This window comes from Brachypodium distachyon, chromosome 1 (assembly GCF_000005505.3).
Source record: "Brachypodium distachyon strain Bd21 chromosome 1, Brachypodium_distachyon_v3.0, whole genome shotgun sequence".
Lineage (NCBI taxonomy): Eukaryota > Viridiplantae > Streptophyta > Magnoliopsida > Poales > Poaceae > Brachypodium > Brachypodium distachyon.
Window position 1 is genome coordinate 18,517,998 of NC_016131.3, and position 22,772 is coordinate 18,540,769.

The window sequence follows — 22,772 nt, forward strand, 5'->3', positions numbered from 1 at the left end:
GATCCAAACATAAGAGAAATGACTGAAGTGTAAGGAGAGGTACCTATGTAATTTAAGAAATATTCCACTTCTATCTTCACACGAAAGGACATCCATGTGCCCTGATAAAATAATACCTCCGGGGAAGAGTCAAGGAGGGACCAAGGAGAACCTTGATAGGTCTTAGCGTCGAGTCCGAGATGTCGTTCACAGACCGAATCAAGGAGGCGTCGATGTAGTTTTGAGGTTGACTCAAGAAGTCACCGATGGCCCAAGCAACATACCGAATACGACACTCGTCGATCTTCCGGACATAGGAGTAAGTTGTGCTGCAAGAGGCTACTAAATCTATTTAAGAAACATTAAAATGTCATTTTTGTTAAGTAATGGCCCCTTACTGAGCTTGAGTTTGTTTTCTGCGCGTGTTAGATCACCAATTGTGTCACCAGTCACCACAGTGGGTGAAGCCATCCTTCGAGCCTCTCCTCGACCTAAATAAAAGCCTAAGTAAAAGCGTTTTCGGTCTCCGAGTTTTTTTTATAACATTTTTGCTATTGAGATGTCGCTTGTTTTTAGGTTAGAGATCAGTCAACATGTTATCGGATTTTTAATCCAACGATAGCAGGTGGGAGATGAGAAAGTAGGATGATTCTCAAATCTTAATCTAACGGCTCTGAAACGTAGGCTACTCAGAAATAGCCATACTATATGGCCGTGAAAATTGTGCGTGTGAAATGTCGTTGTGCCTCGTCTTTGTAATTGGAAATAGAAATTTATAAAACCAAATGCATATTCCACTCCAAATAACGCCAGGTCCATTTCCAAATTACAGAATTTGTCCAATTTGCCAGCAGTACAGTTCGTCGGAGAAACTTCTTCCCCTTTAAAAAAGCACAAAACCGAGCGTGACGTCTGGGGCTCTCGGGGTCTAAACTACTCCGCGTCCCAGGAAGAAGACGAGAAAGGAATCCACCGAATAAGCCCCCGTTTCCCATAGTGCTCGCACGATCTTGGTGGCGACGGCATCGCCGAGGCAGATGGCCGGCCGGCGAGAGGCCCCCCTGATGCGCAGCGGCAGTGGAAGTGGGCAGCCGCTGTCGCGCGGGTCCCGCATCGCGGCGGCGGTAGCCGTCGGCGTTACTCTCGGCTGCGTCTGCGCGTTCCTCTACCCCGACGGCCTCATCTCCCGCTCCTCCGACTCCGCCCTCCACTGGCCTCGTCGGGTAACCTATTCCTCCCTCTTCTTCCTTTTTTTTTCCCGAAAAGGAGGGAGGCCCCTCTTCTTCCTTGCCTGTTCATTTCGTTAAGAGGGAGAGCAGGGGGGAAGAACTAAGTTGGTTTTGTAACATTGCTTGGTTAAAAAGTTTCCCCATGTTAATCCACATAATCGGACTGATACAATATACGGAGTACGATTCATGTTTGACGAATGCAACAATGTACCGACCATGGATGAATCTTAGAATCCAAGTCAACCAGGTATGCGTGAGAACTGAAAATTGGAATGGCGTGCAATTTCCTCTTGGACCAACTAAAGTAAACTGAGAATAACGCTTAAAACGAGTCAGTGAAATGAAGGTAATTGCCTAGAGATAAGCGTAAAAGTTAAACATTGTCATCACCTCAAAATTGATAAGGGGATGCTCCAAGATTGCTAGTGATTTAGCTGCAGTGCATCCAAACAGATGGTTATTATAGTGGAAGTAGACAAGATTTTGCATTTTGCTCTGTTTCTCAGGTTTCTGTATGCTTGGCGATTACTCAAGTATGTCGTTAAACAGATTATCACATCTGGTAAAGTAGTCGATGGAATGGAATGATTGAACCCCTGAATCCTTGTCAACCATGCTGCTAGATTGTTTCCCAGGCTTCCAGCAAATGAGCGATGCACATGGACCTTTGCCCAATCACTAAGCTGTTTGGCAGCCAGTAGATTGTTCAAGTGTTTCTTGTAGAAACACATATACTCTTTTCCTTCTTTTTTGAACAGATGTTGTTTAGAGGCTTAGAGCACTTGTTTTCAATCTGTTGTGCCTATAGCCGTGGCTTGCAGTCAAGATATACAAGTTACTAACAGAGTAACAGTGAGCTGAATAAAATAATATATGAAAATGAATTTGACCGAAACAGAAAACCAGCCCACAACTTGTTAGACATGCTGAGATGATAGAGATCAAAACCATGACCTTCGGCTTCTGGGTCCTCTGAAGGTTCTCACCTAATTGTTTACACACTACTCTGTATTGTTCACCCTGTAGTCTCAGTTTTTGACTTGAGATCATTTTTCATGTTCTTTTGCGCTTACAGCATTCTAAAATACTGTGGATCTTAATGGTTATTTTATTTATTTTCATCAAGGGTGTAAAAGAAATAAAGCATCCCTATGTCAGTCTTGATATTAATTTGATCGAAAATATATTTTCTCGTTGTTGAGCGCCAGAATGGTGGTGCTCATGCGCTTTGTTCCTCAACCTCAAGGCGTAAAAATGCTAATTCTGGCAGGCTTGCTTTACTGCTTGATGGCATTTAGGATTTCTGCAGCCCACACTCTCTTTTACTACAATTTTTCGTACGTTGTTTCTGTGTCACGTCAACTATGCAACCAATAATTTCATTTATCATAGTACATATTACGATAAATCTGAAATGTTTGTGGAATACAAGCAATTTAGTTACGAGCACAACTTTAGCAATAGGGAAGTGACTTGAGGCGAATGCCGTGAAAGGAAAAAACAAGCAGTCCTTGATCTTTTTGCACTGAGATATTCATATATCACTGCCATTGGCCTGTAAGGTGAAGTTTGTTTGTATGGTCTCTGTTTGCATAACTAGTACTCCCTCCGTCCCATATTAAGTGACTTTCTATTACATGTATCTAGACGCTTTTTTGGCATAGATACATCCATGTTTGGGCAAATTTGAGTCACTTAATATGGGATGGAGGGAGTACTCGATAAGATAGTCATTTCTTTAGTATCCTGCACATTTATGTAGAAAATCAGGTGTTCATAACTTTTCTTCATGCTGTTGAAACTTCGTATTTGGGAAGTCACTGGAAGTGAATGCCATGAAGTTATGTGTTTGCATCCTAATCTTTTGCCTTGAAATAGTCATATATCACCGCAATAGGCCTCTAAGGTGCAGTTATTTGTTTGTCTGCTCTTGATATGCAAGTATTTGGGAAGTCACTGGAAGTGAATGCCGTGAAGTTATGTGTTTGCATCCTAATCTTTTGCCTTGAAATAGTCATATATCACCGCAATAGGCCTCTAAGGTGCAGTTATTTGTTTGTCTGCTCTTGATATGCATACACGTACATTTGTTTTCTTGAGTATCCTGCACATTTATGTTCAGAATCAGACGTTCATAAATTTTCTTAATGGTTTATACATGTACATATCTGTTGTTGATTGTTTATTAATTTGATTAGAACTTTATGGACATTTTTCTGAATATGTTCTTTGCAGTCACATATTTGGTTTAGAAATAATTTTCTATCTTTATTCGTTAGGCTGACTCAGTTGCTTGTGAGACATCTGAGAAAGTTGATTACTTAAAGTCACAGTTGGCATCATTGGAGAGAAAAAATGCTGAATTCAGGAAGCAGATCAATGAGCTCTCAATGAAGCTTCAAATGGCTGAACATGGAAAGACCAAGGCTTTGTATAGGGCTGGTCCTTTTGGTACAGTGAAGGCGTTCAGAACAAACCCAACAGTTATGCCTGATGAAACCATCAACCCCAGATTGGCCAAGATACTGCAACAGGTTGCTGTGAAAAAGGAACTCATCGTTGCAGTGGCAAACTCTAATGTGAAACAGACACTTGAGATGTGGTTTACTAATATCAAACGAGTTGGAATTTCAAATTACTTAGTTGTCGCATTAGATGACAGTGTAGAGAGCTTCTGCAAGTCCAAAGATGTTCCAGTTTACAGGCGAGATCCTGATGAAGGTATTGACAGCATAGGGAAGACAGGTGGTAACCATGCTGTTTCAGCTCTGAAGTTCCAGATATTGAGGGAGTTCTTGCAGCTTGGGTACAGTGTTCTCCTCTCTGATATTGATATTATGTTCTTCCAAAATCCCTTTGATCATCTTCACAGAGACTCTGACATAGAGTCCATGAGTGATGGCCACAACAATATGACAGCTTATGGTTTCAATGATGTGTTTGATGAGCCTTCAATGGGCTGGGCCAGATATGCACACACGATGCGCATATGGGTTTATAATTCTGGATTTTTCTTCATAAGGCCAACAATTCCTTCAATTGAGCTTTTGGATAGGGTAGCTGGTCGGCTTTCTCGTGAACCCAAATCGTGGGACCAGGCAGTTTTCAATGAGGAACTATTTTTCCCCTCTCATCCTGGTTATGAAGGTCTTCATGCATCGAAAAGAACCATGGATATATACCTCTTTATGAACAGCAAAGTTCTCTTCAAGACTGTCAGGAAAGATGCTTATCTACGGAATTTGAAGCCAGTAATTGTGCATCTGAACTACCATCCTGACAAGGAGGAGCGGATGAAAGCAGTGATTGAATTTTATGTTAATGGAAAACAAAATGCACTTGATCATTTCCCTGATGGATCAGAATGATGAACCGAAAGCTTATCAGGAACAGCAAATGGCCATTCTTGTTGACTGTTGCTCTTGAAACTCTGAATGGAGGCACAAATTTAGTAACTACTATAAAGTATACATCATCATTTTGAATCCATTGTGCTTCAAATGTCCTTCTTTCACTGAGTATCTAACCCCAAGTAGTTCTGTAGTTATTAACTTAAAACTAAATGCGGTTCGTCATACCTTCTGTATTTTATTGGACTTGAACATTTTGAAGACTCTAGCTAGTAAACAACTAGCAGTATTGCCTGAACAATTGTGCGTGTAGATTTATGGTCATATTTGCTATGCAACTCTAACAACTAATGTAGATATAGTTACAAGAAATGAAAATGTGTTCATATTGGTTATTCAGTGTAATCTCTGGATTAATCTGCACTGGCACCTTTTTTAGCTGAAGGCATCCACAATGGTCACCACAATATAATGATTTTCCTGTTTTTAATGGCTGCTGTGGAAGTTGCTAGTCTTCAAAATGAAGGAGGTTCCTGTAATCTCGCATGTGTGTATCTATACCAATATATTAAATTGGAGTTGGTGGCGAGGGTACGGTCACGGCAGTACGTTACTTCATCGAAATTACACTCCATATGCCACCGGAAAAAATCGTTTTCCGGACGTCGCACGCACCCTAACAAGAAAAAGAAAACAGAACGTCTGCCTTGTCTCGCTGGTCGTACGTCAACATCGTGTGCGCCCGTCCCGCCCTGATTCGCTTTCCCTCCTCCGTGCCCGAGGCCACCGTGCCCTAGCTCATTTCCCGCGCGGCCACGAAACAGGTTGGGATCCATCCCCGTTGCGACTTGCGAGGGAATCCTCCAGACGGCCACGTCATGATGGCATCTCCAGGCGGCCAGCGGTGAGCATTCCTGATACGATCCATCCATCCATCCTCTCCCTGCCAGAAGTTCCGATCCGTGCCCCCCCCCCCACCCACCGTGTGCCGCGTACACGTGCTTCGCCACCAGGCGTGTTGTGCCACCACAAGATCGATCGTGCAATGCACCACTACCAGATCAGGGACGAGGATGGGGCTTCGTCGTCCAGATCGATGGGATTGTGGAATTGGGGAGATCTAGCTCCTGCCTACTTGTGGTCCTGGATGTAGATAGGGAGAAGGGAAGAACAGGCACTGGGCCGCCAGATCAGGAGTAGTTGGGGAGGGGGCAGGCACGCAACGAATGAGGAAAGTGGCAGAGTGGGCTGCCAGATCGAGAATGACATGGGTTGCCTGTGTAACAGATTAGAAAAGGTTAAATGGGCCATGCCGCACCGCACTAGCATGTAGGCTTAAGATCCAGGCTTGCGGGCCAACACAACCCGTTTAGTTCCGTGATTTTTGGCCCCGCAAGCTCACGGGCTTTTTGGCCCGATCAAATGGCCACCTATGGGTAGCGCAACGTCTTCTATGTTTTTTATTGATGATCAAGTTTTTGTGAGCAGATGTAGTCAAAATGAAAGAGACATCATGTGCATAATAACAAGATTATCTTGTTTGTGTGGGATATATTCTCCGTAGTGACACAAATTGTATTGATTTTAAGCATTCATGTCGATTTCTACATAGTTCGTCACTGTACATTTGAAGGAGAGAGTGTGGTGGCCCGTTGCAAGGCACGGGTATTTTACTAGTATTAGTAGTATACTAGTATATTGAAGTTTATGAAGCACTAAAGAAATTTTTTGTACTTCCAAAGTAAAAAAGGAAAAAAAAAACTCAGAGTAATTGATAACTTGATACAGTGCTGTTTTTCTTTTCTTTTTTACTTGATGAGAATGATCTGGCTATATTTATTCAACAATCGTAGTACAACTAATCGAAAAAACGAAAACAACAACAAAGATTGAAAGTTGCAATTGGCATGTGCTTTTTTTTCTTTTTCTTTTAGCGAAATTGGCATGTGCTGGTACGCCCTGGGCTGAGACTGGCAGGGGACGCGTTTGTACTGTCCGTGGGTTCTGGGCTTGTGGCCTTCATGTCCGGGCTACGGAAGATCTAAAGGTAATAGTAGCAGACTGGGCCGAGACCAAGTTAGGTCCCGTCGTGACTCGTGGGTTATGCGTCTGAGACTCTGAGGTGGACTAAGCCTTTCAGGTGGGCACGCCTGGCGGGCTTGTCCACGAGAGGCTGGCTGGGGGGTATAAAAAAAAAAAGGCGGAACGCCGTCAAAGAGGAAATTCTCTCGAGACAAAAAAAGAAAGAAAAAACTGCAGGAGAAAGTCCAGAGCAGAAGTGCAGAACGGACGAGGGAGACAAACGGTCAAGCGAAACACCCGATTCGTCTCTCGTCTGCCGCCGACAGTACGTACGATTGGATCGTGTTCTGCCGCAGGTGCACGGCCAGCGACGGCGCTCGACGACACGGCTGCGCAAACATTCCCGGACGGTCGATCCATCTCGTGTCGTGCCACCTCTTCTCTGGAGCAAGCACACGGCAGGAACGGATCGCCGGGTGTGTAGCTAGCCGCGCATCTCGGGCACGTACGTGTGCTGGAAGCCTGCAGGTTGGAACGTACGAACCTACGCTGCGGATCCAGCGTGCGACAGTGCTTGCCATTTTGTCGGTCTTGCAAAAAAAAATTGAACTACTGCTTTCCTTGCCCTTCAACAAAGAAAAAAAAAACCACTGCTTTCCTTCAAAAAGTTGACCGCTGCAGAGCACAAACAAGTCACGGAGAGTGTTTTTTTAAGTTCTAGTCTGTCTATACAGATTAGATGTCGTCAATCAACGGTCGACATTTTGCCTGAGTAGCAAGTTTTTTTATTGAAACCGTTTAAGTTGGTTGAGGACGAAAAGTATACTTTATTGACAGCTGGGAAACTAAGTTTCTCTAAACTATAGTCAAAAGACCAAAGCTATACTTTCTGACAGATGAGAGATGAAAATATAGTCTTCTAGGAAAAACATGTTTCTGGCCATATATAGCCCAAAGCACCATACTCACCGGCCGGTTCAATGCGACATAATTCAAAGCCGGATTTATTTTTTAAACATAGACGGAAAGGAATACAAATACGGATGTGGTTATTTTCCAGTCGTCTGATTTTTAAGCAAACGGCATTAAATCTCAGTCGACGTAACAAAGCCGTTGAAGATCTAAGGGTCATATTCACTCTTTCCACTTCCACGTGCTATGTTGGATTATGATCAGAAGGACAAACACGCCGATTGATCTGTAACTAAAAGAATAGACGACTACTCAACAGAAAAAACGTACAAGTATATCTTGGGCCTATTTACATAAGAGCGTACTTCTAGAGCTCGGGAACCTGAGATTTCTAAAATAGTATTTAAATATTTCAAAATTTCAAAATATATGTTGGCACATATGTGTACTAAATAAGTGTAAAATCATATTAGAAAGTGAGCTAAAAAATAGAAATATATATTAATTGGCACCAGCAATGGATGAACAGTGCATCTATTGTAGAGCAACATATTTGTCTTTCTATGTATCCCACAACTGAAAATATTCTCAACGAAAATTTGCAGGTAGATATTGCACATTCATATGTATGTGTACGTCTTTTTTTAAGAATCATGTGAAACTTCTAAATATGCTTTTTTTTAATTTTTGAAAATTTTCTTTATGCATTTGTCCTAGTTACAATCTTTTCAATTTTTTTAGTTAAACCACAGCTTGCTGCATTGCTTATCTAGAAGCTAATTAAAGGAGCAACCACCGGTACAGTAGAGTACATGTTAGGATGCGTACATGACGTCCATGCTCTTCATCGTATTAGCGGCGATGGCCTGATTGCGCCGCGGGTGTTTCCGCGCGCGCGCCCACGCCAACGGCTCGAATCAAAATCACCGGACTGTGTAGTATCAGTACTGCCTACTTGTCTAGTGGGTACTACGTACGCGAAGAACAGGGACAGCAGGCAGTTAGATATCTTCCGGGCCGATGGATGGAGCTTCCCGTGATCGGCGGCCTGCCGGGTCGGTCGAGATGTATCGAGTGGCTGCCGCGGCGCCAGCGTGTGGCCGGGCCAGGGGGGCGCAGCGACGGCTCGCTTTTCCCTGTGCTCGCTTCCTTGCCGGCTTTAACCAACGACGTACGTACGAGACCACCCCCCCTTGAGGTCTCCCCGCGCATCATTACGGGCTTCCTGCGCGGCACATGCCACCGATCCTGTCCGCCGTGGCTGACAACGACCATGCACGCGCGCCCCGGCCGGCCTCCTGCCTTCGCCCAACGAGAACGACCAGCTCTCCCTAGATCTCGTTGGTACTACTGTAAGTGGGAGTAGCTCGATGCAAACAACCCCGGCCGGTCGTAGCAGGTCCGAGTCATTATATACACTGGTGAAAAAAAAGAATAGTGTCGAGTGTCGGTCTTACTCCAGTTTGCATGGCGAGCACTGGCATGGCACGTGCACCGCGATCGAGCAAGAGTCAGCGTCTACCTTGTTGGACATGTTTGCTGACCATTCGCCGCTGCGTGCAGCCGTACACGGATGGACAAACTGTCTCGCAGCGTCATCATGTTCCCAACAAATAAACATGTAACCCTCCGTTTCCATGCTACAGTGCTATATCTTTCCATCCCATCGACATCAAACGGCCGAAAACGGTCCACGTGCTCGGCACACGGCCGGGGGCACGCCACAACTACGAGCACAGTATATATAGGAGTATGATCGAGATATATGCCGGCCTGTAGTCCTGATGGAGCCGTCGACTTCGTGACGCGACGTCCTAGCTCGATCGATCGGTGTACTTAACAGTCGAAATTCTCAATTGGAGTTTGAAAAGGAAAGGACATTGCATGCATGCGAAGAAGGACATGTCAATGGCGCAAGTGGTTTAGCTAGCTGCTCTCTTTTCTTTGCATGCATGCATGGAATCGTTCTGCTTTTGCACGAGTGCCCTTCCTCCATGCGTGCATGATTCGGTCGATCACAATTCACAAGGACTGTTTCCCATTCTCCTTTGGGGATATGTGGATGCATGTCTGACAAGCTCTCAATATCCTTTCCACATATGGCACGATAGATTGAACAGTGCCCATGAAATGAACGAATGAAGCGCCAATTATTTGCACGTACGTATATGAGAACACACATATGTATATACACACTACTAGTGAATTATTGATGGATTTGCTAAATCTTAGTTTGATTGTTTTTCAGTTGATCAGGTTTCGACTTTCGTGATAACCGATACGGCATCTTCTCCCTTCTGGTTTTCGGATTTGTGGGCCGGGAAGGAAATGTCACATTTCTGCTGATGTAATATGCCGGTTAATGCATGCCATCCAATTTGACGTGGAAATCTCTTGTTAAATGCCAGGAGGGGCGTTTCAAAATGCTCAGCGCCGGACAGCGACAAGCGGCTGCGCCTGGCAGTGTTGCGGATTGCATGGATTTTCGTGCCGGGATGGTTGCCGGTCTTTCCGAGATCGATCTGAGTTAGTAAAAAGGCCTCGCATATGCATGCATGCAAGCACCACGCACACTCAGCTTTTGAAGGCCATGGGCAATGCGTGACCACCACCGAGGGCGCAAAGAAAGCTTGCTTTCTTAAACACAAGCCCTGCCTGCCAGCTTCGTTCATCGAGCTAAAGCAGTCGTTTCCGCGTGGGTGCAATCGTATCATACAACAAACGAAATGCATGCTTCTCCACTATCTGAAGTTCTGAACCCCCCATGTGATCTGATTATAGTGACAAGTAGTACTATATTGCGTGCCCATACATGCATGGCCGCATGGCCAGAATGAAGCTGACGAGGGAACGCTCTCAGCCCAAGCACCATATATAACGTACTCTGGAATATGTATAGCTAACTGATCCGGCTGACAATGATTGCTGTCTTCCAACGCTGCCTCCAAATCTAAGTCGTTAATATGTATAACGTACTCTGGAATATGTGTAAGAATGTAGAACTGTAATTACAGAAGAATAATCGTGCGTGTGTCTGTACATCAGTAGTAGATGTGAGTATATATCAGTCACACATGCGACTGCACATGCATGGAAGGAGAAACTGCTTGAACTAGTACGATTAAACCCATGCCCTAAAAGAAGGCCTGTGCAAAGTGCTCGCTGGAGGCAGAAAAAGAGGGCCCGTGTCTCTCCATGCCCACACCTTCGCCCCCACCCGGCCCCTAAAAAGGAGCTCCCACTATTTGTTCGTCTCTCCCCTTTTGCCCCAACACATCCTTTAGCTTGCGCGGCTAATTGCCTCTCCCTAGTCCACCTAGACTTTTAACTCTAACGAGCTACTACTAAGCTAGAGAGCTCTCCTCCTGCGTGATACGAGTAGCTACTGCTAGTGGGGATATTACAGACAGCTTGTTTATTTTGGGGAAACTGCACCTAATTAGCATGTGTAGCCGAGCCGTCGAACTACTCCTTCAAGCATGCATGTGAGCTTTTGCTCATGAACTCTTTTGTAGAAACATCAACCATCAGCCATGCATGCCCATGTCCAATTTTCCATGTGGTGGAGAGTCATGCTCTCAGATCAATTGTCGTAGAGGAGAGGGGAGGGCCGGCACACTTGAGCTGAAAATAGGCACATCAACTGGGATGCTTGGACATGGAGTTATCCGATCCCAACTGATGTGGACATCATATGAAGGGTAGTCATCTTCAGTATCTACATAACAGTACCTTGGTCCCAAATCGGTGCTTCAATTCCTTTCAAGATTCCTGTACTTTTATTGAAGTAGCTTGGCGTGTATATATATGCTTACGAGAGGCCTGGATTGCAATTAAACTATAGCTAGTGCAAAACCTGTACGACGACTCACCATTATTCAACAATTAATAGTAGGCTGTGAAAGCATAGTTTAGGCTTGATTCTATACAGAAAACACACACTATTAATCAGAATTAGTATTGCGGACCTCTTTCACTTTCGCCGTGTCTCATCTCTTAAAAGAACATAGCTACAAAAGGGTGTGTTGAAATTCAAGACTCGGCAATTTCAAATGAATTGGTGGGTGCATGGATCGAAACTCAATGTGTATAACACACTAATTATAGGCAAAATTATTGAGACTTCAACATCTACCTTATGCAAAACTTGATGAAACCAAATTTCCACTGACGGTACGTAAAAGAACGTACCGTTCCGTATTTTTCTTCTTGGATAGATCGAACCAAAAGCTTTTCCATGCCTGACTATTAAAAAGGCTGCATAAGGGACCGCCTCATCATCATGATCTGGTCAGAATTTGATTGAAAATTGGCTCATCGATCTTATGACCCATTATATTTGACCCACATCGATCCAAGAAAACGCAGAAACTTTCTCATGCGTCAATCTGGCAGTATATATGCAAGCATGCTCCACTACGCCAAACTTTTTAATAGTCAGGTAGATGTAATTTGATCAGTTAATTAAATACTGATCACAAAATCCGCAACTCGATCAGTTAATTAACTCTGGCGTATATATATTGGGGTTGGGAGTGGTGGGGTGGGTGTGGCAGTGGACAGCGACATTGCAGATCATGGGCAGGGGCGGGGAGATGGGCTAGGTAAGTAGCGCGCGAGTGATCGAGTGAGTGGGTCGGGTCGCTGTAACAATAATTCCCCGGGAGAAAAGGGCGAAAGGTAAAGATCGCGCGGGCCCCCCGCCGCGCATGTACGTACGTACGTTCGTTCGTCCACTGGCCGGCCGGCCGGCTCAGAGCCAGAGCCAGAGCCAGTCCAAAGCCACCTTCTTTTGTTAGATTCCACCAGCGCCCGCTCGCAGATTCGCTTCGCCCGGCCGTGCGCGCCTCGTCGATCCGGCGTTTAAATTGTGTCGATCAATCCTCCCATCACCTTTCCATTCCTCGAACGCAACTGGGGTAGTGTCCTTTTTTTAGCGTACGTTACGAACGAATTTGCGATCCATCCGTCCGTATCTAGCTCTAGGTCGGCAAAGCATATACACCCATATCCGCCTCCTATGTACCGTGAAAGCACCGTAAAACGATCTAGAGGGCGTCTGTACGTGTGCAAGCACAACGCACGTGAAATCTCGCCAACGGATTGGTGACACGGACTTCTATATATACGCATTTCTGTTCGGTTCTGGTTAACTAAAACGATAAGGAAGTTAAAATTAAATTAACACAGACTACGTAACCGGCGGGGAGATGTGTACGTACGACGTCAAAGATTGGAACGACGTGACAAATGGATCGGTTTGTTCTTTTGTCGTTCCTGTGCAACAAGAGAGGATGACTTGTCTGGAAACGGCTCTGAGCGCTAATGACGTCACCACGTCACCTAATCCCTCTGAGATCGACATTCCTCATGCTTCTTCAGTTCTTCTCTCCCTCTTTGATAATTAATTGTTGGTTTTGTCACTCCCCACTACGTACGTTAATTGCAAACTGGTAACAACTCTCGGTTCTTTCGTCTTCTACGTAGCATCAAGCATGAGTTGTTTAACAGATTCAGTGTTGAGAAGAGAAACTAACCTGTCAACACGAGCTAGGCCGGCAGTTCTTTCCAAAAGTTGTCAAAAGGTCTTGGCTTGCATAAGACACAACAATTTTGTATCCGGCTTCTTGGACCAAGGATAAGGACGTACACAAAATTATTATATCTGATGTGTTCTGTAAATCATTTGGCCAGATGTTATGTTCTATAGAAGAAGAAAATGGTCCCTTCGACTGTTGATCTGCCAACAAACCAACATGTCTAGGGCCATTTGTCACTCTCAACCTCAAATTATAACCTGTTTCGTTGCCCCAAAAATATAAGTCAAGGGATGTGCCGCAGAGAACTTGCCCGGATGGCGGTATTTGGCTCTAACTGGAATAATTTATATATAGTGCTACTCGTATCATTTAGTATCAACCATAGATCTCTAGAAGATCCTCTTATCGAACATCGACCTAATCATGCTATTGTGGATCAGGTGGCATTTCCTGACCAAACCGTACTGTATTGAATAGGTCTAATATAATTTTCTGGCATGCACGTTGCAGATTGAAAATGGGAGATGCAATGACAAACCATAGGTAAACAGAAATAAAGTGTAGTATATGCCACGTATATATGGCGGGGAAGATCTTCTTCCATTATCTAAAAAAAAAATGTGTTAAAAAAAGGACTGGAAGAGCAACAACGTATGGTGGTCTAGAAAGCTTTAGCGATTCATGTTTGATAGCTAAAAGTAGCAGGCTGTGCAAGTGCCGGTCATAACCTTCCCATCAAGAAGGAAAGAAGTGACATCTCAACAAGACAAGGAACAAGCAAAGCATCGATCGATGCAAGTAGGAGTAGCTAAGCTAGCTAGGAAATGCCGGCCGGCCATCTGACAGAACCATGCACGTAAATTAAGGTGAAGAAAAGTTGTTAAGCCACAAACCAAAGGGCTAAAGAAATTAAGGAAGCAAATCAAGATCATCGACAGTGCCAAGAACTTGTGGCGAGTTACCGATGATTAAAAATCGATGCAAGTCTAATTTAAAAAAAACTAAAATTAAGCTATGATCATCACCTTCTTCTTCCTCCTAGCTCGATCAACCTCCAGAGTACGTACGTACGTACGTGAGCCATCAATGTCTTTCCTTCCTTCAATTCCTTCCTACGCTGTTTCAAAACCCTACGTGTGAGTTGGGGACACACGAGAGCTACCCATGCCGATGATACGACCCAATGCATTTGAATGTTTGCATGTAGTTGCATTGGCGATCGATCAGTCGTTGGCAATTGGATGGATCGATCATGGCCTCCAGGCGCTCGCCCACACGAGAGGCTGCTCCTTCCACTGCAGGAACACGCCGGCCCCGGCCGCCGCCGAATCCTCCGCGCCGGCGTCCCGCATCGACCATCCCTCCCGGTACCGGCGCAGGAGCGAGCGCACGTCGTCCGCGACGTCATCGCTGAACGCCACGGGCGAGAACCCGGCGCACCGCAGCCGCCGCGCCCATGCCGCGGCCGTCTCCCGCCGCTCCATGGACTCGGACGCCGGGCACGAGACCAGGTCGACAATGGCGCGCCCGGCGCCCCTCTCCAGCGCCAGCCTCTCGTTGCTCGTCTTGGGGAAGCTCTCCTCCAGCGAGTCCATGTAGGCCGAGAAGAAGCGCAGCCCTTCGCCGAACACCTTCAGGAACGCCGCCTGATCTGTCTCCGCGTCTTGGTCAGCAGACCTGTGATGATCGGAGTCGGCCACGAAGTCGGCTTCTTCCTCGACCACGGTGACGACCCGGGGGCCGAGGCGGCGGAGCAGCGCCGCGAACTCGCCGCGCCGGCGTGCGCCGACGCCGCGGAGCGAGTTGACGCAGTTGACGGCGATGCCGGTCGTGGCGCCGCCCTCGCGGACGTCGAGCGCGTCGAGGTCGAGCTCGGCCAGGTCGCCCGAGTGGTGCACGGCGCGGAAGCGGAAGGGGACGCCCATGAGGCGGGCGAACTTCTCCATCCGCTGGCCGATCTCCCGCATCACGCGCTGCACGGCGGGGGACGACGCGGCGGAGGAGGAGGACACGTGGACGGTGGTGATGGAGAGGTGCGGCGTGTCGTCGGGGGAGCGTGTGGCGAGCGCCTCGAGGAGCGTCGGCCACTGCGTGCAGAAGGTGTTGCTGAGGTCGAGGATGTGGAACCGCTGTGGCTCCGACGATGGCGCCGCGGCGGCGGCCTCGAGGAAGGACTCGAGGATGGCCCCGTTGGCGGCCACGTGGCCGAAGGAGGACCACGGGCTGAGCTCCTGGAACTTGAGCGCGACGCGGCGGGTGGAGTCGAAGGAGGTGTTCCGGTCCGTTGCCGCGGCCAGCGTCCGCAGCGTGCGCGGCCCGGACGCCGTGAGCCGGGCGAAGAGCGCCTGCAGGAAGTAGGAGGCCAGCTTCTGCTCCACGTCCCCGTACGGCGACGCCAGCTCGTTGAGCATCCACATGAGCTGCTGCACGCGCGTGCTGTCCCGGGACGCCACGGCCCGCGCGCACTCCATCAGCAGCTGGCTCGCCCACCGCCCGCCTCCTGCGCCACCAATAACCGCCGGAGACGAAGCGGACGCCGCCGCGATGCCCCCTCCGGAGGACGAAGCCGGGGACGAGAAGTCGAGGTTGAGGTCCGGCGGGAACGAGAGCTCGGCTGGCTCGAACAGCGCGTGCCCGGCGGCCGTGGAAGACGTCGTGGACAGCGGGGGCGTGGACGACGGCTGCTGCTGCTGCCCCCCGTGGGAACCATGGTGGCCCCCAAAGTGTCTCGAGGAAGACGACGACGAGAAGTCCTCATCCATGTAGAGCTGCTGCTGCTGGTGCTGGTGTTGCTGATGATGTTGATGATGATCCTGGTGGGCGTTGCCGCCGCCGCATTCTTCGTGGTACGGCTCCAGGTAGTACGACTGCTGCGGCTGGCTATAGTAGTACTGCTGCTGCGGCTGCCCGCCGGAGCCGGAGCCGCTGTTGTAGTAGCTGTAGGAGGCGGTGGTGTGGTGCGAGGACGACCGAGAGCCGCTCGAGGTGGTGCTCCTGGAGTTGTACGACGCCGACTGCTGCTGCTGCTGCTGCTGCTGCTCGGTGGTGGCTTGGAGGCTAACCAACCTAAACAGCGTATCCATGTAGTAAGCAGCTACGGCGAGGCGGAGGCAACATGAGGGTTAAGCGGCACTGCACCACCGGGAACCAAGGGATTTTAATGGCGGGCGAGGCGACACCCCCCGCGCGCGTGCCTAGGCGGGCGAGCTAGAGCTATAGGAGTCCAGCCTATGCCCCTCTGCGAATTTCTGTGAGTTGATCGGTCTACGTAGCTAGGCTATGTGGTCTGATGTGTATGTATTCTTTTGAGTGGGAAAAGCTGGAGGCTCGTTTGCTTTCTTCTTTTCTCCTCTCCGTCCGCAGCTCCACTGCTCCTTTTCTGCGGCGAGATCGATATAGGAGCGTTTCTTTTGGGCGGATCGATGAGGTGTGGTAGTATGCTTCGACCTTCATTCGATCGTTTATTGGTGTGGTTATTATTCAGGGGTAATTAATTAATCGGTCTCTCTTCTCTAACGGGGAGCAGCTGCCCGGTGTGGTTCAGTGCGTGTGGGCACCTTTTGCCTTTGCTTTCCTCCGTCTCGATGTTACTGCGGCCGGGCGACCTTGCTTTTTGTTGGCTTTTGCATGTTAACGAACCTGAACGCGCACTGTCAGGGCGTCACGTTTTGTGACAATGTGCATGCAAAAGGCTTAAACCCAACTTTGACTCGATCGGTTCAGGGTGCGTGGTCCACTATCAAGTGTGCATAGCTGCTGTTGTGACCAACTTTGACTATTCTCCAAAAAAATTGAACTGTTCAATGTGAAATTACTTCGGCTCTTTCTTCGGGTTTGCTTACGGACGGTCTTCTCAATTTGCCGACAATCGAAATTCTTTTTCCTCCAAGTACTTCTTCCCATTCGACCCTTGCTTCTTTCACTGTCGCTACATGGTGATTCTCTTCTTGTGCTCGATCTAGGCTACGATTTTCATCATCGCCGCCACCTCCTACGAGGTTAGTGTTCTTGTAGGGTGTTTCTCTGTACCCTCCGGACCGACCTACAGTGGTGTGCGGGACGGCGGTCCTAAGGCGTTTCCACAAGGCGTAGGCGTAGGTGTGATACAATTCGTATCGATCACACCTACCATATTACGATTAGTGAGCATAGATAGCGGGCAAGTTGGCGGCCTTGGAGTGGCGACAACATCGGAGTTGGTAGGTCGTTGGAGGATAACCAGATCCAACGGTGTGGGAGACACCGGATACAGGTAAGCGGCCATGCATGATCATGGCGATGGAAGATGGAGCAGGGAGTCGATCGAATGGGAAGGCTACGTCGATGCAGGTGCCTGGCGCGATAGATATCGCATGTTGAAAAGAGGGTGGGCTGATCCATCCGCCCGATCTAGATCCTACAGCAGGAAAACATCTTCTTCTTTACGAAGGAAACATCTTTAAACCCTATCTCGTGTAAGGGTCGCTTCCTTACAGCTCAACCGATTTCGGTCGTTGGATTTTTTGCCGTTGGGCTTCTCTCAACCTTGTTCTGGATGCCGAATGAGCGAACTTATTCTTTTGTGGGGAGTGAGCAAACTCTTTTGCTTGTATGTATCTTGTCTTCATGCTAACTATGAGATCAATAAGCTCGCCCCTTTTATAAAAAAAAAAATTTGGACGACTCGCTGTGTCTGGTGCTTATTTTTTGTAACGACTAAATGCGATGCAAATGTAGAAGCTTAAATTCTGAAAAGGAAAAAAAAAAGGGTTCCAATCCAAATGCCTTGGAAATGACTGTACGTAGCCACCAATCCTGGGATTCAGCAAAGACCAGAGCACGTCTGAAATGACCGTTCGACTGCGCAATCGCTACGAGTTTTTGGCAGGCAGAGGCAGGCATCGATCTCCCTGGTGATGCGAGGAAAGAAATATTCCCTTGCATGCCTTTGCCTTCAGGACGTGAAGGAATTATACTCTCGGCCGGCCCCCTGCACATATCATCCTCTGCGCTACGTACTCCTCATCATCAGCACACAACCTGCTCCACAGACAGCACGAGAGAAAGGCTAAAGAAAGCATCCATGCATGCAAGCTATAGCAGAGCAAGCAGCACGGCAGAGAAAACTAAAGAAAACGGAGGGAGAAAAGAAAAGGAGAGAGCAACAAAAAAGCTGGAGCGCGTGCGGTGGCCGTCATCATCATCATCGCCACCACCACCACCCACCGTCGCCGATCGAGGCCTGCCGCATCTGTACACATCGTTTTAGATCCCCTTTTGGGCATTAGAGAAAGGTCCTAGATACACGACAATTCCTGTGGATTTTTTCTTTCGTCGCAAATTGTCCAAAAAGAAGGGCTTTTTGCATGTAGTGGGACGACGGGTCGATATGATGCCGGCCGGCCAGATGGCCAAGCTTTTTTACAATTTGCGAGGCTCTCTCTAGTATAGCTCCTCCTGGGTGCCTGGCTTAAAAGGATTGCGATGTGCTGCCAAACAGCTGCATGCATGCTGCACCTGCTGCAGCTGCAGCTGTTGTTGTTGCTAGTGCTGCTCCCCCGTGTATCTCTTTACCTAACATCATATGTTTGTGCAGTTGATGATGGCGCCTGATGCCTGATGGGGTCGGGAAATTCAGGGGTGGGTTAGGTCAATGCGTGAAGGGGAGTTCTGACTGCTGACTGAGAAGTTGTGTTTTTGCTCCCTGTGCATGTGAGTTTCAGGGCACGCTGGTTGAACGATTTGAAAGACAAGGTATGAGGACAGAGGGAGACCACACAATGATGATGCTGTTGGTTAATTAGCTTCATGGGGGTGTGCCAAGGGGAGAACTTTGAGTCTTTGATGGTCGGGAAACATCTGAGGATCAGTACTGAACCAGCCACTTGGGCACTTGGCACTTCCTTGTTTTCCTTTTTCCCGAAATTTTGATTTACAAAACCAGAATAAGGTTCGACTCAGTATCATTGGTGCCGTGCAGCGATCCTTCTTGAACTTTTTGTCTATGAGTTGTGTTTTTTTGGGTCTTTTACCAGAGGGTTAGTGATACTCATTGGAGTCACTGACGCGAGGCATATGGCCTTGTTTTTTTATTCCTTTTTAGGTCGTCTTTGTTCGGCTTCGATGACTGGTTTTGTCTAATTTTCAATAACATATGACTGTATGCATCAATTGATACATTGCTCGGGGATGATCTTCATTTTTGAAAAAAATACAGATATATACAAGGAGCATTCAAAAAGGGGGCATGCTGAAACCCCTCAAAGCATGATGCGGACTACCCGCGTCACGGTATGCAACAGAGAAAATATAAGCTAAGATTTATTTTTTCCATTTTTCATATTTTTCAAAAATATTTAATTTTAAACTAGAGGATCAGCACATTTTAAATCTTTTGGAAGAGGGTAGTTTTTTTTAGCTTTTCCTCATGATATGGATATGTCACGGGCAATGTAGATGTCAATCATCTAAAGCCGTTTAAGTGGAAACATCTTCGAAATGACATTTTTCCTTTTTTTTTCTCAAATAACGGATCGAGGCAATATAGCTCCCACAATTTGAAACTATTTGGTGTACATATTTAATCAAGGTTTAGTTGAGAACTAGAATTGTTAGTTTTGAAGTGTAACACACACGCGCACGCGCGAGAGTTGTGAGGTGAAAAGCACAAATTTTCTTACTTGTGCAAACGGTTCGAACTTGCCATGTTGTCCGTACACAAAGAAGTAAATGAGTTTTGCGTTGCATAAATCATGGGTTCACTGATACCATACAAATGCATGTACGGTCGCGTATAACAAATTTGTGAAATGAAAGGATAGACGCCAAACGAGCTGCAAGGGATTTCTGCCTAATCCGATTTGCCCCCTTTGCTCTTCTAGTCTAGAGATTGATACTCACATTGTCAGTGTGATACTCTCTCCGGCAATTGACCAGCCTCCCTTCGAGGAGCTTTTTTGAGGACCACTTTAGTGGATTACTTGCAAGCGTTGCTCTCTTGAAAGCCGATAAGGATGCCATCAAGCAGGGGAAGTGATTGGTGACGAAAAAAATTATACGGTTTGTTGGAATCTTTGGAAAGAAGAAATTGTAGATGAATCTTATAGCACAAGAGTCTGAATCACATTTCACATTCGTCACATCGAAGTGGAAACCGAGCAATATCTTTTAGCATGTGTTTTTTTTTCGAAAAGAAAGAAAACACATGACCTCTGCATCAATCGATGCACGCAGCCATTGAATGGCAATGCTCATGTCTTTTACAGGATAATAATTAACTGGGACCTTAGAGACACTCCAGAGTTGATCATGGTACATACTGCAAGAGTGTAGTAGCCGCTTCCGTCTCCAGATCAAGATCATGCATGGAGTCGACATGGGTTAAGGCTGTCGTATCTGGAGCTGCAAAGTGTGACAAAATTTCCATACTCTGCAAGCTTCCATAGCCGCACACAGAGCATGGGTTCCATGTGAAGGGATTTTCCCCGGATCCATTTTGCACCCGGCATGGAGCGATAATCCAGCCGCATGCACATCTGCACATGGCATGTGTGAGTGTGTGACACTGTATCCTGTTGATCCAACAAATAGAATTTCCAGTTCGATGATCAGTGTGCCCCCTGACCACCTCCCATACTCAGTTCCAACTAATACCAGGGGAATTAAACCTATAAACAAACACAGTGCGCAGAAAATGACAGGAAAACGACCCACTGTTCCGTAGCTACTCTTATCTGAACCCCCTGTTTCCTTCTCCAAACTCCGATATGTAAAGTAGGCACAGATTTGGAACGAGACAGCACCATCCTTGGAGAAAACTTGAACAAGCTAAGCTTCGCGTTGCATTACGAGCCAATCATGACGAGAATCTTCGGAGTGGATTCCATCCCGGTACGCAGACGATGCGACCGATGCGCTCCGGCCGTTTTTGGCCCCGTTTGAATCAAAAATCAAATCAATCCAAGGCCGAGAAGCCCAAGTACGGCGACATCATCATCACGCGTTTGTCTCTGGGCTCAAAGCAATCACGCGTGCCTGTATAATACAACTACTCTGCTGGTGCTGCTTGTTGCTGCCCGCCCGCCCGCCCGGCGTGTCTTTTCCCTCTGATTTGTCTTGTCCCCGTTCTCCGATGTTCAACGACATCATCATCCTTCGCCTTTTTTTTACCCCCGCGACCGGCCGTAGACCCGCGGCCTTGCGGGTAAAAGACCCGCACACGCCCATGTTTTAAAACAGAACAAAGGAAAAAGAGAGAGAATCGTCTGGTCATTGTGTTTCCTAGACACGGTGATTTCATAAACTCGTATCGGCGTATTGCTGATCACAAAATCTAGTGGCGAGTGAGAACAAGCTTGATCTCTTCGTCATATGACTTGCTTGCCACTCTGCCAGTATTTTGGTAGAAAAATAACGGTGTGGCGGGTGAGAACAAGCAAGGATCTCGGCTGCCCATGCAAAATACTACGGACAGAGTAGCCTCCATTTTGCTCTGCCAGTCTCCTCCCTGTGCCACACGGTCCAAGATCTACGAGAGGTGGGCCGGGGATAATATGGATGGGCCATGCCAAGCTAGCCCACAATTGGGGGATGGAACACGATCTAGTGAGAGCCAGCTCAGATCAAAAGCTGCAGCTGCAGCGCACCCTGAGAGACCATGCCGCCCCGCCACCATGATGCGATGCCAAGGAAGGAGCAGAGCACGGCAATCGGACGACTGGTTGCTTTGCCGAGCTTCCTGCGACCGGTCGATGTTTGCAACGCTGTTCAGCATCAGCAGCCCCTATTATTCTTGGGGACGCCACTGTTTTGATAGGCGCATGCGTCGGCCATTCTTCCTTTTTTTTTCTCTTGCATTTGTCAGGGCCAGTGCGGTGTGTGGGCACGGCGGCATGGGTGGCTGAAAACGTTACTAGATCGGTGAGGCGGTGCGGTGGTGACCACTGTTGTTCCGTGCAAAAGGTGCGGATTGTGTTTTACCTACCAGAGGGAGACTGGCACAAATAAGGTTGTAGGCCGTGGACCGGTGGACGTGTTCCATTGCCACATTGCCTGCATCGGTTAGAACCAATTTTGCGTGTTTGGGTGCATGCATCCGGAGAGCCGACCGAGCCCAGCGGCCACGATGTTGGTTTCTTGCAACTTCAAGGCCCACCGATTGTGCTGGCCCAACCTACAAAGAGACACAGATTCTCTGCAGGGCCGTCCCTGGGCCTGCATGCAGCCACCCCATGGGCCGTAAAGGTCGAGGGCCCCCGATACACGTTTGCAGTACCTATACGGCTGTGCTGTATGATGGGAAAATCTGGTTGAAGCCCAAGAATAGATCTGCCGATTGGATGATGTACTGTTCAGCCCATCTAACAAGTTCCTCGTGGTGAAGGAAACGCATAATGCCATAATGTCTACAATAGGATGATGTCAGACTTTTTTTAACGGTGCCACATAGGATAAAATCTGACGTGGAAGAGAAAGAAACGAAGAAAAGTCACGAGACTTCTTTTAATTAAGAGATGATCTCTTCACAAGAATGATAACGCAAAGATAAGACAATTTTTCTATTGTACTAGATTTCACCTTTTCTTAGCATTTGTTTAGTTAATTTTATTCATCTAAATATTAATTTTAAGATATAACACATTATACAACATGTTTTGTTGTCTTTTCTAAATGACATGGAACATTTAAGATAAGACAGTCTTATCAACCGTACATGCCCTTAAAAAGCTTTTGTCTGTACTGGTAGATTTTCCGTTTGT

The 22,772-nt window shown here is 47.2% G+C and overlaps 2 protein-coding genes across 2 annotated transcripts; one reads left to right on the forward strand and one right to left on the reverse strand.

Annotated features, from left to right (window-relative positions):
- The first annotated feature begins 884 nt into the window (after positions 1-884).
- LOC100830494 (arabinosyltransferase RRA2) lies at positions 885-4,862 on the forward strand. Its single transcript, XM_003562742.4, has 2 exons — positions 885-1,202; positions 3,491-4,862. Exons 1-2 carry the CDS (start codon positions 1,017-1,019, stop codon positions 4,577-4,579), a joined length of 1,275 nt encoding a protein of 424 aa, XP_003562790.1. The 5' UTR covers positions 885-1,016; the 3' UTR covers positions 4,580-4,862.
- Positions 4,863-13,750: 8,888 nt separating this feature from the next.
- LOC100830802 (protein SHORT-ROOT 1) lies at positions 13,751-16,462 on the reverse strand. Its single transcript, XM_003562743.4, has one exon. The coding sequence runs from the start codon at positions 16,116-16,118 to the stop codon at positions 14,286-14,288; it is 1,833 nt and encodes a 610-aa protein (XP_003562791.1). The 5' UTR covers positions 16,119-16,462; the 3' UTR covers positions 13,751-14,285.
- Between the last annotated feature and the right edge of the window lie 6,310 nt (positions 16,463-22,772).

Bases quoted from the DNA above. Each gene is read 5' to 3' on its own strand.
- LOC100830494 (XM_003562742.4), top strand. From the start codon at position 1,017: ATGGCCGGCCGGCGAGAGGCCCCCCTGATGCGCAGCGGCAGTGGAAGT. The intron at 1,203-3,490 runs GTAACCTATTCC...TTTATTCGTTAG, and splicing joins CCCTCCACTGGCCTCGTCGG to GCTGACTCAGTTGCTTGTGA.
- LOC100830802 (XM_003562743.4), bottom strand. From the start codon at position 16,118: ATGGATACGCTGTTTAGGTTGGTTAGCCTCCAAGCCACCACCGAGCAG.